The following is a 17,632-nucleotide window of genomic DNA, read 5'->3' as shown; positions in this document are numbered from 1 at the left end:
AAGAGACAAGTTGAATCCAGGTAAGAGGTAGGGAAGAACCCAACCTCAGCATTTTCAGTGAAGGGAAAGAAAGGAAAAGGACAGGTACAGATTGCCGATGTCAACAGGGCTTTTTGATGATAAGTGCAGAGTGATATCCAAAGATGTAGAAATTGAGGATGAGCCCCAGATTTGAGATCCCATCACTTGATGGGCAATGCTACCCTTTTCTAAAGAAAAAATGTAGAAGGAGGAGGCAGATTTGTTGGGCTTGGGACCATGTTGCGTTTTGGATATATCCAGTGTGAGCTGGCCTTGGGAAATCTAAATGGAGATAGGTTTCTACAAAGCAGTGGGTTTATTCATTCTAAGTCTTAGGAGGGAGGTTTAGTTGTAGACAGAAGTGGTGATAAATAACAAGTCCGTCCTTCCAGATAGTTGCTCATCTTCCTCTCTTTCCTGTTCAGTGTTTATCAGCTGGTTGTCAAGGAAGAGCGACTTCAGAAGTCACGAAGGGCAGCTGACATCATTGAGTGCTTTTCGGTGCCTGTGAGCTACAGGAATGCCTCCAGCCTTGATTCTCTACACTACTTTGCCGCTGAATTGAAGCCTGCCAACCTGCCTGTCACCCAGCCATTTACAGTGGGTGACAATAAGACATACAATGGATACTGGAACCCTCCTCTTTCCCCTCTGAAAAGCTACAGCATCTACTTCCAGGCACTCAGCAAAGCAAATGGAGTAAGTATGGCCACATGGAGGTCGTTTCTTGCCTTGTGTGTATTTTCCTCTTCTCAAATGAAAACTAGCATGTGGATCAAATCTAGCCCCATGCCTCTGTGTGTGTGTGTGTGTGTGTGTGTAAACTTTTTTTAATACAGCAATGCCTATTCATTTATATAGTCTAAGGTTGCTTTGATGCTATAACAGTATAGTTGAGTAGTTTATTTTTTAAAAGATTTTATTTATTTATTTTTTATCAGAGAGGGAGAGCACAAGTGGAGGAGTGGCAGGCAGAGAGAGAAGCAGGCTCTCCACTCAGTGATAAGCCTGATGTGTGACTTGATCCCTGAATCCTGGGATCACGACCAAGCCGAAGGCAGATGGCTAACAAACTGAGCCACCCAGGTGTCTCAAGTTGAGTAGTTGAGACAAAGACATTATGCCACATAAAGCCTAAAATATTTACTGTATGACCCTTTGCAGAAAAAATTTGCAGACCTCAGTATTCAAAGTTTAAAAGGTCTGCGGTGCCTGGCTGACTCAGTCAGTTGAGCATCCAACTCTTGACTTTAGCTCAGGTCATGACCTGAAGGTTGTGGAATTGAGCCCCATATTGGGTGAGGAGCCTGGGTGGGATTCTTTCTCTGCCTCTCCCTCTGCCCCTCCTACCAACCTCCCCTACCACATACCCACAGGTGCATGCACATACTCTCTCTAAAAATAAATAAATAAAAATAATAAAAGATAAAAAGGTCTTTCAGATTACCTCTGGGCAAATCACATGCCTACCTGAAGATCAATTTCCTCACCTACAGAATAATACCTATCAATTTATTATTTATGAATGAACTAAACATGTTATAATTAATCAGTGAATGTTAACTCTTGTTATTACCAATAGTCACATTAGAAAATGTTTTCTTCTCCCAAAGACAAGGTAACCTTTTTTAATGTCATATATTTCTTTGGTCAACATGGGATGCCAGTCATAACATCACAAAAGCACAGAGCTGGAAAAGATCTAAAAGGTCACCATATATCTATTTCCCTCCCCCCCACATAAAACAATCAACTTTACAATATCCCACTTAACTGGTATTAGTGCATATTCCTGAATAACTCCAGTGACAGAGAACTTACTCCTTTACGTGGTAACTTTACTGACCTCTGGGGTGGCTGTAGTTCTAAGAAGTCCTTTTATTGTGCTGCTCTTATTATAGCTTTTATTGTGCATGTCTCTTATTATAGCTTCTATGCATTGCCATTAGTCCAGACTCTTAGGTCTCAGGAGAACCAATGCAATTGCCTTCTTGGGCAGTATTCTTTTAGTTCCATAAGATCTTTCTTACCATCTACATAACCTCTGTTCAAACGTACCATCTGATCTTATTTCTGAAAGTTCAGTATCTTTAGTTCCTCTTATGACACAAGTATTTTCTATCTAGAATACTTTTGCGGACTTATCTCAGATTGCTGTATTTCATTCAACAAATATGTAACAAACAATGCCATATGCTAAGCTGTATAATTCGTATTAAGGTTATAAAGTAGGTGCCCTCCAAGAGCTTTCATAACATAGGGGAATCTGGTGTGTACCACGTTTCACATTATTTCTGGAGAAGTGAGAAGCTCACTGGAGAAGGAAACGCTGAGACAAAAGCAAGATCTGGTGAAGTATGTAGCCTCTGTAGGCTCTGGTGTCCAAGATGGAGAGTTTAGTCTGTCAGTGGAAGTCATTACCTTATGAGAAACCTGGATTGAGGAACTAATTAACATTTTAAATGTCCACATAGCCATTTAAATTCCACATTGGTATTTCAGTTCTGCATTTATTACTTGCTCAAGCAACGTTCCTCACAGAGAGTTTAAAACTACAAAGAGAAGCCGCCAGACTGCCTTCCATCTGTCCATCTGCTCTTCCCTCTGCACGAAACACTCTGATGGATTGAGGAGGAAGACATAAAGATGAGCAGAAAGCATCTGGGGGCCCATCTTGTTCCTGGTTCTCTGCATCCCAGACTGGCCAGTTTATTGGTGGAGCACAGCTCTAAGAAAGTGTGACTTTCCCTGCTCTTGGCAACATGTCAAGAGGTGCTTTTGGGTTTGCATGCTGTGAAGAAGAGTAGCAGCTGCACTCAATTCACTCTCTGTCACATTGATACCAAAACTCTTAAAAAAAAAAACAAAACCAGCGAGAGACCAAGTCTGCAGAACCCCCAAGAAATTGAGATATGGAACTAAGGAGGAATTTGCTGAACACAAGCATGGTTGGCTCTTGGTAGAACAGCAGGTGACATAGGAGGACTGTGGGAAGTTTTGCTTCCCAAACATCACACAATGGACTATCTCCTCAAGACACGGAGTTTTGCCTTTGGGAAAAAAAAAGTCATCCTACCCCAAAGCTACCTCATCTAGGAAGCAGCTTCTACTATTGCTTCGAGATGAACAAGGGTCCTTGAATTACTTACGCCTTCGATCCCACACTATGTGTGCTCCTGTTCTGGAACTAAGATTTGCAGGAAGGAAATTAAGGGGATTGGGTGCATGCTTATGACAGGGATCTTGAATATGCCATTGGCCTCACAGGAACAGAGAGGAAATGTTTTTGAGAGCTGGGCACTCAGCATGTTGTTTTCTTCTGGCAAAGGAAAAGCTGCACACTGTATTTCAAATTACTGCATTCAGTATTAAGTTTTACTAAAAAGAGTTAAGCTAAAGGGTCATAGGAGCAGAAAAGCCATTCTCAGTCTAACAGATCTCTGCCTGGCCCTTCTCAGATTCCTCCATCTCGGAAAGGGCAGCAGACAATGCAGTTAAGCCTGGAGGATTTTTGAAGAGAAAATGTTATAACCCACAAATTCTTTATCAGCCAAGTTGTTGTTCTTGTGCAAATACATCAGAAAGACATTCTCAGTATCCAGGGGCTCCCACATGCCCTGCTTCTAATAAATCATTCAAAGAGCAATTGACCAAGCAATGAATCAAAATAAGGAAATCTAGAACAAAGATATATGGAATGAAAAGACCTGCAGTGAACATGGAAACTAATTCAACACAGTGTTAATGCTAAATTATTGCTATAAATATGTTATAAAAAAGAGATGGTTAACATAAAAATAATTACCTAAGGAGAAAATGTATAATATTAAGAATTAACTTTGTAATCTGAGTCTGTAATTTGCTGTTATGTTAACAAAAACTGAGGAGGAGCTGGAGGATTGACGAGTGGAGTATGAATAAAAATCTGCCAATTACTCCACATTAGACAAGATGGACTAAATAACTTCTACTCTGTTTTTGACACTGAGAATTTTTGAGAAGTATAGTTTTTTAAACATAAAGGCAGCTTTCCAATCTATCCTTTAAAAAGTTAGAAAACAACAGACTACAAAGAAGAGGTGGAGAAGCAAAGGAAACTATAAGTAAATGTGAAAATCAGCAACTATAAAGCAAGCCAGAAGACAAAAGCATTAGGTTTGATTTTTTTTTTTTTTTAAGTGGTGCTTTGTTCCCCTCGTAAAAGAGGAAAAAATACTCTGGGTCAAGATATTTCTATACCACTAGAAGATTAAAACCAAAGGATGGGGCAAAGTCATACTAAATTAAAACAAATCAAAGTAAAGTAAAAATGGCCATTTGTTGCAGGGTGTTTGTGGGCCAGGTAGAATAATTTACAATACAATCAATTATATTGCTCCCAACCTAATCTGCAAGGTTTTTTTTTCCTTTAGGGTAAGAAAATTTTAGGATCCAGAAACCTTTATTCTGTGGATATTAAGGATTGTCTTGTTTTGTTTTATTAGTTTGTTTAGCAGAGTGGCTAAATATCCAGACTTTACAGTCAGACTACCTACATAAAAAAATCCTAGTATCTTTGACTTTAAGTAAGCTGCTAAAAAATAATTAAATATATTAAGTAAATATATAGGAAGCATATACTATATGTCAAAAAAGGGCATTTCTCCTGAGTGCCCAGAATAAAACAGTAGGCCAAACAGACAAAAACCCCTGCCTTCATACTGTTTACATTCTACTAGTGGAGCTGTTAAAAATAAATAAGTAAAATAATGTATCAAATAATTAGTCCTTAGATTTATGAATGTGATTTCACTCATTAATTGTTGATGTAAAATCTATGTTGACTATTAATAGGATGAGGATAAGGACATTATGTAAACTCTAGAGTAATCTATATAAATGTGGAGTATTATATTCCAACCCTATAAACACTATGGAGAGACCAAGTATGATATGCATCATGAGCCATGGTGCTCAGAATCCTTGCAGACATTTCCATGAAGTGTGAGTTGTTGACAGGCACTTTTATTGGGAATTTTTATCAGATTATTAAAATCACACTTATCCATTGACTCTTTCTTCCTTTTTTAAAATTATGTTAGACACTATACAGTACATCATTAATTTTTGATGTCGTGTTCCATGATTCATTGTTTGCATATAATACCCAGTGCTCCATGCAATCCATGCCCTCCTTAATACCCATCACTGGGCTAACCTGTCCCCTCAACTCTTTCCCCTCTAAAACCCTCAGTTTGTTTCTTGGACTCCCTGGACTCTCATGGTTCATCTCCCCCTCTGATTTCCCCTCCTTCATTTTTTTCCTTCCTTCTCCTAATGTCCCCCATGCTATTATTTCTTATGCTTCACAAATAAGGAAACTGTATGATAATTGTCTTTCTCTGTTTGACTTATTTCACATACCATAATCTCCCCCAGTCCCATCCATGTTGATGCAGAAGTTGGGTATTCATCCTTTGTGATGGCTGAGTAACATTTCATTGTATATATGGAACACATCTTCTTTATCCATTCATCTGCTGAAGAGCATCTTGGCTCTTTCCACATCGTGGCTATTGTGGACATTGCTGCTATGAACACTGGGGTGCATATGACCCTTCTTTTCACTACATCTGTATCTTTGGGTAAATACCCAGTAGTGCAATTGCTGGCTCATAAGGGTAGCTCCATTTCCAACTTTAAAAAAAAATATTATTTATTTTTTAAATTTCTTTTCAGTGTTCCAGAATTCATTGTGTATGCACCACACCCAGTGCTCCATGCAATACGTGCCCTCCACAATACCCACCACCAGGCTCACCCAACCTCCTACTCCCCTCCAAAACCCTCAGTTAGTTCCTCAGAGTCCAGTCTCTCATTTCCAACTTTTTGAGAAAACTATACACTGTTTTCTTACAGAAAGAAAACAAGGGTAGCACTGACTGTCAGTGCTCTGTCCTTGGTGCTGAATCCTCAGTGCCAGTCTTATTATGAATCAGCTATATTATAACCATTGCTTTGGACATAGCTGTATTATAGATCTATTATAGCATTTTAGAATTGGATGATTTTGCAGTGTCATCTAATGTAGAGGAGAAGCCAACAAAGAAATCTCCAATAAAGCATTCTTGGCAGGGCATTATAGAGCCTCGGCATGACCACTGCAATTCTCTGGAGGGAAAGAACTGACTCCTTTATTAGAACTTTCTTGTTTCTGTAAAGCCAAATTTGGTCTCCTTAACTCACTACTCTTGGGCACTTGTATTGATTTGAACAAATCAAATATTTCTTTCCCATGTCAGCCTATTGGAGAAAATATGACAGTACCAACTACCATGTTAGCCATCCAGGTTGTTTCTATTGATATTTTTTTAATTTATTATTTTTATTTTCAGCATAACAGTATTCATTGTTTTGTACCACACCCAGTGCCCCATGCAATCCGTGCGCTCTCTAATACCCACCATCTGGTTCCTCCAACCTCCCACCCCCCCACCACTTAAAACCCCTCAGATTGTTTTTCAGAGACCATAGTCTCTCATGGTTCACCTCCCCTTCCAATTTCCCCAAACTCCCTTCTCCTAACTCCCCATGTCCACCATGCTATTTGTTATGCTCCACAAATAAGTGAAACCATATGATAATTGACTCTCTCTGCTTGACTTATTTCACTCAGCATAATCTCTTCCAGTCCCGTCCATGTTGCTACAAAAGTTGGGTATTCATCCTTTCTGATGGAGGCATAATACTCCATAGTGTATATGGACCACATCTTCCTTATCCATTTGTCCGTTGAAGGGCATCTTGGTTCTTTCCACAGTTTGGCGACCGTGGCCATTGCTGCCATAAACATTGGGGTACAGATGGCCCTTCTTTTCACTATGTCTGTATCTTTGGGGTAAATACCCACTAGTGCAATGGCAGGGTCATAGGGACGCTCTATTTTTAATTTCTTGAGGAATCTCCACACTGTTCTCCAAAGAGGCTGCACCAACTTGCATTCCCACCAACAGTGGAAGAGGGTTCCCCTTTCTCCCCATGCTCTCCAACACATGTTGTTTCCTGTCTTGCTAATTTTGGCCATTCTAACTGGTGTAAGGTGATATCTCAATGTGGTTTTAATTTGAATTTCCCTGATGGCTAGTGATGATGAACATTTTTTCATGTGTCTGATAGCCATTTGTATGTCTTCATTTGAGAAGTGTCTGTTCATATCTTCTGCCCATTTTTTGATATGGTTATCTGTTTTGTGTGTGTTGAGTTTGAGGAGTTCTTTATAGATTCTGGATATCAACCTTTTGTCTGTACTGTCATTTGCAAATATCTTCTCCCATTCCGTGGGTTGCCTCTTTGTTTTGTTGACTGTTTCCTTTGCTGTGCAGAAGCTTTTGATTTTGATGAAGTCCCAGAAGTTTATTTTGGCTTTTGTTTCCTTTGCCTTTGGAGACATATCTTGAAAGAAGTTGCTGTGGCTGATATTGAAGAGGTTACTGCCTATGTTTTCCTCTAGGATTCTGATGGATTCCTGTCTCACATTGAGGTCTTTTATTCATTTTGAGTTTATCTTTGTGTACAGTGTAAGAGAATGGTCGAGTTTCATTCTTCTACATATAGCTGCCCAGTTTTCCCAGCACCATTTATTGAAGAGACTGTCTTTTTTTCCACTGTATATTTTTTTCTGATATTCTAATATGCAGTTGCTTCTGTTTCTCACATGACATGATTTTCTGTAAGTCCTTAATCCTATTTATTCTATACTCTCATAGACATACTCCATTTTCCCAAAGCCCTCCTTAAAAAGGGGTACCCAGAACCTGCCTTGTGCTACAGATATAGTTAGATCACACCTGCTACATTTTCACTACTCTGCCTCTCTTTACTATTTTCTAAAACATTATTTCTCAAACATTCCAAGGTATTTTTCTCTGGGGTGCTTATGCAAGCTGTAATTCTACCTGAGTGTCTATTTTCTTCATTCTTTGCAGAACTAGTGCCTTCTCATTTTTCAGGCCTCATCTTCAATGTCACACCCTCTAGGAACTTTCCAGTCATATTATCTAAGAGCTGTCCATGCCACTACTCATACATTAACATGTGTTTTCTTTATAACATTAAGCATATTTAAATTTCTCTGGTTTTTATATAGTACATGCCTCCCTCCTTAGACTGAGAGCTCCAGGAGGTAGCAGCTCTTTTTTGTTTGCTGCCATATTCTCCATATTGAGTACAATATATAACTCATAGTAGATACCTGATTATTGTTGGATGAATGAATGAATGAGATTATGAACTGTTTCTTGTGTTCTGTGAATCGGTTTCCTCACTTATGAAATCAAAATGGTAATATACACTTTACACAATCACTTTGAGGATTAAATGGGGAAAGATCTCAAATTCTGAAAGGCACCAAATAAGTGTCAGCACAGTCTGAATTTCTATCCGGTGTAGCATGATATGTGGTTCTGAGCTATTTTCACCATAGACAGATGAGCCCTAAAAGACCTGCCTTCCATCATAATAGTAAGACTTTTCCCCAGCTGTCTCATTTCCCAAGCTCCAGGCTCCTGGGCAGCCTTGATTTCCTCCAGATCTTCCAAATGGTACCCAGAGTAGCTGTCTCAATTGTAAACAGCAGGTGGGTGCAGTTTTGCATTGTTTTTTTCCCCCCACTCTTCCCAGAATGAGGTCTGCTGAATCTACTGTTCTCTGCATCCCCACCACCATTAGCCATGATTGTGAAGTTGAAAGGACCATAATTAACGGTTGGATGCAAAACAAGTGTGGCAAATTCATGCAAATACCCACCAGAAGCCACCTTTTCTTGGGCAGGGCTGTTGTGCATATTCTGTTTATGTAGCAGGGAAAACTCTTTCCTTGCCATATCTTTTTCATCATGTAGGGGCACATTTAACCTGAATGATGCTTTTGCCAAATGGTGATCTAAATAAGAGAAGTGGGAAGTAGAAGGGTGATTGTTCTTGTTCTCTCGCTTTCTCTTCCAGCTCCTGAACTCAATTGCCTCTTGAGAGCAGTCAGAAGCCAGATGCTATTTTGAATGGGTCCTCGTGTTTGCAATGTAATCACATTATAACAGTTAGGGGTATCTAGGTAGAGCTGGGTTAGAGAGAATTCTGTGTCTCTGAATATATTGGAAGCTATATTTAGTTATGTCCAAGCACTATTAAAGGAACATTTGTACATGGATTGATTCTCTGTGGCATGGTGGGATGGAGAGATTTGAGAGGTAGGCATCAGACAGATTTGGCTTTGAATTATGGCCAGTTCCAGTGATGTGAACGTGAGCTGTTACTTAACATCCCAAGATGTATGATGTGATTAATGACCTACCTCCCCCAAATTTGGGAAGAGTAAATGAGACAATACATATAAGTCATCTGTCACAGTTGTAATATTTGTTCTTATCCCTTTTGCTGATTTCCTGCAGCTCCTCTCCTGAAGGAAGGGAAAGTTGGAACATCCTTATCTGACTTCAGGAACCATGTTTATATGGCAGCTGCTGACTGCCTTGACTTGCCCATGACTTAACTGCTTCCTAACCCCATTTCAGGCTATCTTTTTCTTAGTTTAATGTTTCACATATGGTTCCAAGCCTGACCTCTCTTCTTGTTGAATCTTGTGACATAATTGATTTTGTCTTTGGAGAGTAATGTTACTTCTCCCAATCCCATTTCCTGATTCTGTTTCTACTTTAGTGACTGCTCATATGTCATGTGGGAAAAGGTCAGGTAAACCATGGAATGAGAAGATGTGGGAGTTCCAAGCTCAAAAAGTGAAGATCGCACAGGGTATCTCAAGACTTGGATCTTAGATGTTCTGTCAGGGAATTTACAAGAAAACTCCTATATGACTTAGGACAAACTAATTTATGCTATAGTAGCAAACAACCATGAAATATCAGTGTATTATCAGAAAAAAAATTTTTTTTTCACTCCTTCTGCATATCCAAAATGGGTCGGCAGAAGGGTTCTGTTTATCATAGTTACTTGGAGGCCTAGGCTAATGGAAGGCCCATCTTGACATATGTTTCCACTATCACCAAGGCAGAGAAAGTAATATGGCAAATAAAACACTAGTTCTCAAATTCTACACAAAATCACCCATAGCACTTTCACATTCCATTGGCCAAAGCTATTCATTTAGCCATGCTAAACTTCAAAAAGAATGAGGCAGTGCCTTCCAACCATGTGCCCAGGATGTGAACTGGGATATTTGAGACCACTCCTAATGACCACCACACTTCCACATTATGCACAATTATGAAGCTTTCCCTTCCACCCTTCCAATTCCCACAATACCCACACTCACTCTTTCAGCTCCTATGCAGTCCCTATCATGGATCCTGAAAACTTTCTATTCTTGAGTATCTACTGCATCCCAGACACTAAGAAAGTATTATCTGTGTTACTTCCTGACTGGTCTCACAAACAAAGTGACTCCATTTGAAGCAGTAAAATGGATGGCCTGAAATCCCATCAGCACCCAATAATCTCATAGCATCTCAGTTACTTCATTCATACTGAAGAAAGGGCTTTAGTAAGAGCTTTCTCTCTTTATCTCCATGGATACAGGGTAAAGGAAGTCTAATATTCCCTGTGACACTATTCCACTATGAAAGGCAGTCATTCTTCCAAGTCTGCCATGCAGTGTGGTTGAGAGGCCTCAGAAAATTTCAGACCTCTCCCATCCATCAATTGCTGATACAGATTGTAATAGAAAACTGTGAACCAAAGACCTCCACATACCTTTTTTTTTTTTTTTTTTTTTTGACTTGTTGCCATAGTCCTATGTTAGGAACCTGTTTCTGGATTGTATCAGCTCTGTTACAGCAGAGAATTGAAATGGACATTTGGAATCCAGGGTTATCAACAAAACCTTTCTACAACTACTTTGGAGAATTTAGGCCTGGTAAACGCTCTTCTCAGTTCTGTTCTTTCATCAGAGCCTAGGTTTCATGCTCCATCAGCCTACCTGGTCCTCCTTCCCAATCCTTGGATCCTGGGTATCAACCAGCCCCTTGGGCATACCTACCTCTGGGCTCTATTCCACCAGATGAGCCTTAGCACCTGCTCTAGAAAGTTCTGAACTTCTACTGAAGGCCGATGGGGCTCAAACTTCTCTTTTCAAGTAACAGAGAAATTCCCTGAGTGTCACCTTGTACAAATACCAAAATGAGCTCTCCCAGGTTGCTAATTTATTTTTCCACTCACTTATATTTCCTACAGATTTTATTATCACAGTATGAGACCTAAGGGACCAAGAACATTTTCCTTTTTGATGCAAATATACTTTAGACTCATTTGGAAAAGGAAATGAAGGTTACCCAAATGTTGACAGCTGATAATCTTGTCAGCCTGGGTCTTGAGGCATCAAGGAAGGCTCCAGCCCTGAGTCCTAAAGAGGTTCATGGAAGTAGCAGCCTAAGTTTCCATAAAGCAGGGGTTTCTGCTTCCATCAGGCCCCTTTGGAAGACAAGGGTCCCCATGAAGTTTGGCTCAATTGGCCTCCAAATGGTGAATAATTTGGGATACCTCTGAATTTGGATATTGGATCCATTGGTTTAAAAACTGACTCTGCTATTTTTTAGCTACCTAAACTGAATACTGGTCTGCTACCCTTCAGTTTCCGCATCTGTCATATGGGGATGAGGTGTGCCCTCCCAAGCTCACTGGGGTCTTTGTGAGGAGTAAGCAATAGGTATGGTAACTTTGTGAGCATTCCTAAGTACCTTTTGAATGAAGATATTGCTAACATGAGTGTGTGTGTGTCTGTGTGTGCATGTGAAAATTCAACATGTGTATATATACATAATACACATAAATATTTTGGCATGTGTATATAATCATGTGTGTATATATGTATATATATGTGGGGGTGTGTGTATGAATATGTATACATATTTAGTTAAAATTTTAAGTTAGTTCAAGAATCTTAGTGGCATAAAGGTCATCATTATACCAGAGACCTAATATAGGTGGCTAATGAGAACATTATCTATACCTCTTGAGTTTCTTGGGAGCAAAGGCAAAAAGGAGTGTATGAGAGGTTTGCAAAGCTTCTCTTAGTAGACAGAAAGAAGCATACTTACTTTTCATGGGAGACACTAGAAGGGAAATTTATCATATACATCCTGATAGAAGGAGCCCTGAGGAGATACTGGTCAATATCATATCTCTGTTCCAGAAATTCATTGGTCCATTATCCACCAATGTTGTGATACAGTATTAAACTGGAATTTTTAAATTAACATATAATGTATTATTTGCTTCAAGGGTGCAGGTCTGTGAATCATCAGTCTTACACAATTCACAGCACTCACCATAGCACATACCCTCCCCAATGTCCATAACCTGGCCACCCAATATCCCCTTCCCCACCCTCCAGCAACCCTCAGTTTGTTTCCTGAGATTAAGAGTCTCTTATGGTTTGTTTCCCTTCCTGGACCTGTCTTATTTCACTCTTTCCCTCCCTTCCCCACAACGACTTCCAACCCTGACTCTCAAATTCTGCACATCAGAGAGAGCATATGATAATTGTCTTTCTCCAATTGACTTATTTTGCTTAGCATAATACCCACTAGTTTCATCCACATTGTTGCAAATGGCAAGATTTGGGGTATTTCTGATGGCTGCATAGTACTCCCGTATGTATGTGTGTGTATGTTTGTATGTATGTATATAGATAGATGATAGATACATAGATGATAGATAAATAGATATAGATATATAGATATCACTTCTTCTTTAGACACTCATCTGTTGATGTACATCTAGGTTCTTTCCATAGTTTGGCTATTGTAGACATTGCTGCTATAAACATTCAGGTGAACATGTCCCTTCCGATCACTACATTTGTATCTTTAGGGTAAATGCCCAGTTGTGCAGTTGCTGGGTCATGGGGTAGCTCTATTTTCAACTTTTTGAGGACCCTCCATACTGTTTTCCAGAGTGACTGCACCAGCTTGCATCCCCACCAACATTGTAGGAGGACTACCTTTTCTCTGCATCCTTCCCAACATCTGTCATTTCCTGACTTGTTAATTTAGCCATTCTGACTGGTGTGAAGTGGTATCTCGCTGTGGTTTTGACTTGTATTACCCTGATGCTGAGTGATATTGAGCACTTTTTCTTGTGTCTGTTGTCCATTTTGATGTCTTCTTTGCAGAAATGTCTGTTCATGTCTTCTGCCCATTTCTTGATTGGATTATTTGTTCTTTGGGTGTTGAGTTTGATAAGTTCTTTATAGATTTTGGATACTAGCCCTTTATCTGATATGTATTTGCAAATATCTTCTCCCATTCTATCAGTTATCTTTTGGTTTTGTTGACTCTTTCCTTTGCTGTGCAAAAGCTTTTGATCTTCATGAAGTCCCAATGGCTCATTTTTGCCCTTGCTTCCCTTGCCTTTGGCAACGTTTCTAGGAAGAAGTTGCCACAGCTGAGATGGAAGAGGTTGGTGCCTGTGTTCTCCTCAAGGGTTTTGACAGATTCTTGTCTCACATTGAGTTCTTTCATCCATTTGGAGTCTATTTTCATGTGTGGTGTAAGGAAATGTTTCAGTTTCATTCTTCTGTATGTGGCTGTCCAATTTTTCCAACACCATTTGTTGAAGAGATTGTCTTTTTCCATTGGACATTCATTCCTCCTTTGTCAAAGATTAGTTGACCATAGAGTTGAGGGTCCATTTCTGGGCTCTCTCTTCTGTTCCATTGATCTATGTGTCTGTTTTTGTGCCAGTACCATACTGTCTTGATTATTACAGCTTTGTAATAGAGCTTGAAATCTGAAATCATGATGCTGCCAACTTTGGCTTTCTTTTTCAACATTCCTCTGGCTATTCAGGGTCTTTTCTGGTTCCATATAAATTTTAGGATTATTTGTTCTATTTCTTTGAAAAAAATAGATGGTATTTTTATAGGAATTGCATTAAATGTGTAGATTGCTCTAGGTATCATAGACATATTTGCAATATTTGTTCTTCCAATATTTGTTCTGTGAGTATGGAACATTTTTCCATTTCTTTGTGTCTTCCTCAATTTCTTTCATGAGTGCTTTACAGTTTTCTGAGCACAGATTCTTTGCCTCTTTGCTTAGGTTTATTCCTAGGTGTCTCATAGGTGGCATTATAAATGGGATGGAATCCTTAATTTCTCTTTCTTCTGTCTTCCTGTTGGTGTATAGAAATGCAACTGATTTCTGTGCATTTATATTTATATCCTAACACTTTACTAAATTCCTGCATGAGCTCTAGAAGTTTTGGAGTGGAGTCTTTTGGGTTTTCACATAAAGTATCCTATCATCTGCAATGTGTGAGAGTTTGACTTCTTCTTTGCTTATTCAGATGCCTTTTATTTCTTTTTGTTGTCTGATTGCTGAAACTAGGACTTCTAGTACTATGCTGAATAGCAGTGGTGATATTGAACAGCCCTGCTGTGTTCCTGACCTTAGTGGAAAAGCTCCCCATCAAGAATGATAGTCACTATGGGTTTTTCATAGATGGCTTTTATGATATTGAGGTATGGACCCTGTATCCCTATACTGTGAATAGTTTTGATCTAGAAAGGATGTTTCATTGGTCAAATGCTTTTTCGGAATATATTGAGAGTATCATTTGGTTCTTGTTCTTTCTTTTATTAATGTAGAGTATCCCATTGATTGATTTGTGGATGTTGAACCAACCTTGCAGCCCAGGAATAAATTCCACTTAGTCATGGTGAATAATCCTTTTTAATGTACTGTTGGATCCAATTGACTAGTATTTTGGTGAGAAATTTTGCATCCATGTTCATCAGGGGTATTGGTCTGTAATTCTCCTTTTTGATGGGGTCTTTGTCTGGCTTTGAGATCAAGGTAATGCTGACTTTATAAAATGGGTATAGAAGTTTTCCTTCTGTTTCTATTTTTTTGGAATAGTTTCAGGAGAATATGAATTAATTCTTTTTTAAATATTTGGTAGGGGGTGCCTGGGTGGCTCATTGGGTTAAAGCCTCTGCCTTCGGCTCGGGTCATGATCCCAGGGTCCTGGGATCAAGCCCCACATCAGGCTCTCTGCTCAGCGGGGAGCCTGCTTCCTTCTTTCTCTCTCTCTCTCTCTCTCTGCCTGCCTCTCTGCCTATTTGTGATCTCTGTCTGTCAAATGAATAAATAAAATCATATATATATTTATATATATGAATTCTATATATGTGTATATGATATATATGAATTTCAATTCTACCATATATACATATGTGTGTGTGTGTGTGTGTGTGTGTGTGTGTACATACACACACATAAGAAGCCATCTGGCCCTGGGCTCTTATTTCTTGGGAGATTTTTGATGACTTCTTCAATCTCTTCACTGATTATGGGTTTGTTCAGGTTTTCTATTTCTTCCTGGTTCAGTTTTGGTAGTTTATATGTCTCTAGAAATGCATCCATTTCTTCCAGATTGTCAAATTTGCTCGTATATTTGCTCATAATATGTTCTTATAATTATTTGTATTTCTTTGGTATTGGTTGTGATCTCTCCTCTTTCACTCATGATTTTATTAATTTGGGTCCTTTCCCTTTTCTTTTTGCTAAGTCTGGCCAGGAATTTATCAATCTTATTAATTCTTTCAAAGAGCCAGCTCCTAGTTTTATTGATCTGTTCTACTGTTCTTTTGGTTTCTATTTCATTGATTTTTACTCTGATCTTTATTATTTCTCTTCTCTTGCTGGGTTTAGGCTTTCTTTGCTATTCTTTTTCCAGCTCCTTTGAGACCTTTCTTGTTTCTTGAGAAAGGTTTGTATTGCTATATACTTTCCCTCAGGACTGTCTTTGCAGTGTCCCAAAGATTTTGAACAGTGTGTTTTCATTTTCATTTGTTTCCATGAATTTTTTTCAATTCTTCTTTCATTTCCTGGTTGACCCATTCAATCTTTAGTAGGGTGCTCTTTAGCCTCCATGTATTTAGGTTCTTTCCAACTTTCCTCTTGTGGTTGAGTTCTAGTTTCAAAGCATTGTGGTCTGAAAATATGCAGGGAATGATCCCAATTTTTTGGTACCGGTTGAGACCTGATTTGTAACCCAGGATGTGCTCTATTCTGGAGAATGTTCCATGTGCACTAGAGAAGAATACACGTGTATTCTGTTGCATTGGAAATGAATGTTCTGAGTATATCTGTGATGTCCATCTGGTCCAGTGGGTCTTTTATTAAAGCCTCTATTTCCTTGTTGATCTTTTGCTTAGATGATCTGTCCATTTCAGTGAGGGGAGGGGAGTTAAAGTCTCCTACTATTACTGTATTATTGTCGATGTGTTTCTTTGATTTTGTTATTAATTGGTTTATATAATTGGCTGCTCTCACTTTAGGGGCATAGATATTTAAAATTGTTAGATCTTGTTAGACAGACCCTTTAAGTATGATATAGTGTCCTTATTAGTACAGTCTTATTACAGTCTTTGGCTTAAAATCTTATATATCTGATACAAGGATTGCAACCCCAGCTTTCTTTTGGTATCCATTAACATGGTAAGTTGTTTTCCACCCCCTCTCTTTAGATCTGGAGGTGTCTTTGGGTCTAAAATGAGTTTCTTGCAGACAGCACATTGATGGGTCCTTTTTTTTTTTTTTTTAATCCATTCTGATACCCTGTGTCTTTTGATTGGGGCATTTAGCCCATTTACATTCAGGGTAACTATTGGAAGATATGAATTTCGTGCTGTTGTATTGCCTGCAAGGTGACTGTTACTATATATTGTCTCTGTTACTTTCTGGTCTGTTACTTTTAGGCTCTCTCTTTGTTTAGAGAACCCCTTGCAATATTTCCTGTAGGGTTGGTTTGGTGTTTGCAAATTCTTTTAGTTTTTGTTTGTCCTGGAGGCTTTTTATCTCTCCTGTTTTCAATGACAGCCTAGCTGGATATAGTATTTTTGGCTGCATATTTTTCTTGTTTAGTGTTTGGAGTATATCATGCCAGTCCTTTCTGGCCTTCCGGGTAGGATAGGTCTGCTGCCAATCTAATATTTCAAACACTGTATGTTACAGACCTCTTCTCCTGATCTTCTTTCAGGATTTTCTCTTCGTCACTGAGACTTGTAGATGACACTGATACTACTAGATGACAGGGTTTTGACCTATTTTTATTGATTTTAAGGGGGTGGGTTGTTCTCTGTGCCTCCTGGATTTTTATGCTTGTTTTCTTCACCAAATTAGGGAAATTTCTCTGCTATAATTTGCTCCAATATACCTTCTGCCCCCCCTTTTTTCTTCTTCTGAGATCCCAGTTATTCTTTTTTTTTTTTTAAGATTTAATTTATTTATTTATTTGACAGAGAGAGATCACAAGTAGGCAGAGAGGCAGGCAGAGAGAGAGAGGAGGAAGCAGGCTCCCTGCTGAGCAGAGAGCCCGATGCGGGACTCGATCCCAGGACCCTGAGATCATGACCTGAGCCGAAGGCAGCGGCTTAACCCACTGAGCCACCCAGGTGCCCAATCCCAGTTATTCTAATGTTGTTTTGTCTTAGCTATCACTTATCTCTCAAATTCTCCCCTCATGTTCTAGTAGTTGTTTATCTCTTTTTCTGTGCTTCTTTATTTTCCATCATTTGGTCTTCTATATCATGAATACTCTCTTCTGCCTCATTTATC

General features: G+C 39.1%; 1 protein-coding gene across 16 annotated transcripts in view; it reads left to right on the top strand.

Moving 5' to 3' along the window:
* PTPRT (protein tyrosine phosphatase receptor type T) overlaps window positions 1-17,632 on the top strand; it is a 1,049,177-nt gene that overhangs the window by 795,468 nt on the left and 236,077 nt on the right. For all 16 annotated transcript variants that reach the window (XM_082744638.1, XM_082744637.1, XM_082744651.1 and 13 more), the window contains one exon: window positions 447-720. In XM_082744638.1, the coding sequence (XP_082600764.1) occupies window positions 447-720 (274 nt within the window). The remainder of the gene's footprint in view (window positions 1-446; window positions 721-17,632) is intronic.

The sequence above is a fragment of the Mustela nivalis genome (genome assembly GCF_964662115.1).
Source record: "Mustela nivalis genome assembly, chromosome: 8".
NCBI classification, from domain to species: domain Eukaryota; kingdom Metazoa; phylum Chordata; class Mammalia; order Carnivora; family Mustelidae; genus Mustela; species Mustela nivalis.
This window is presented reverse-complemented; position numbering and strand designations above follow the sequence as displayed.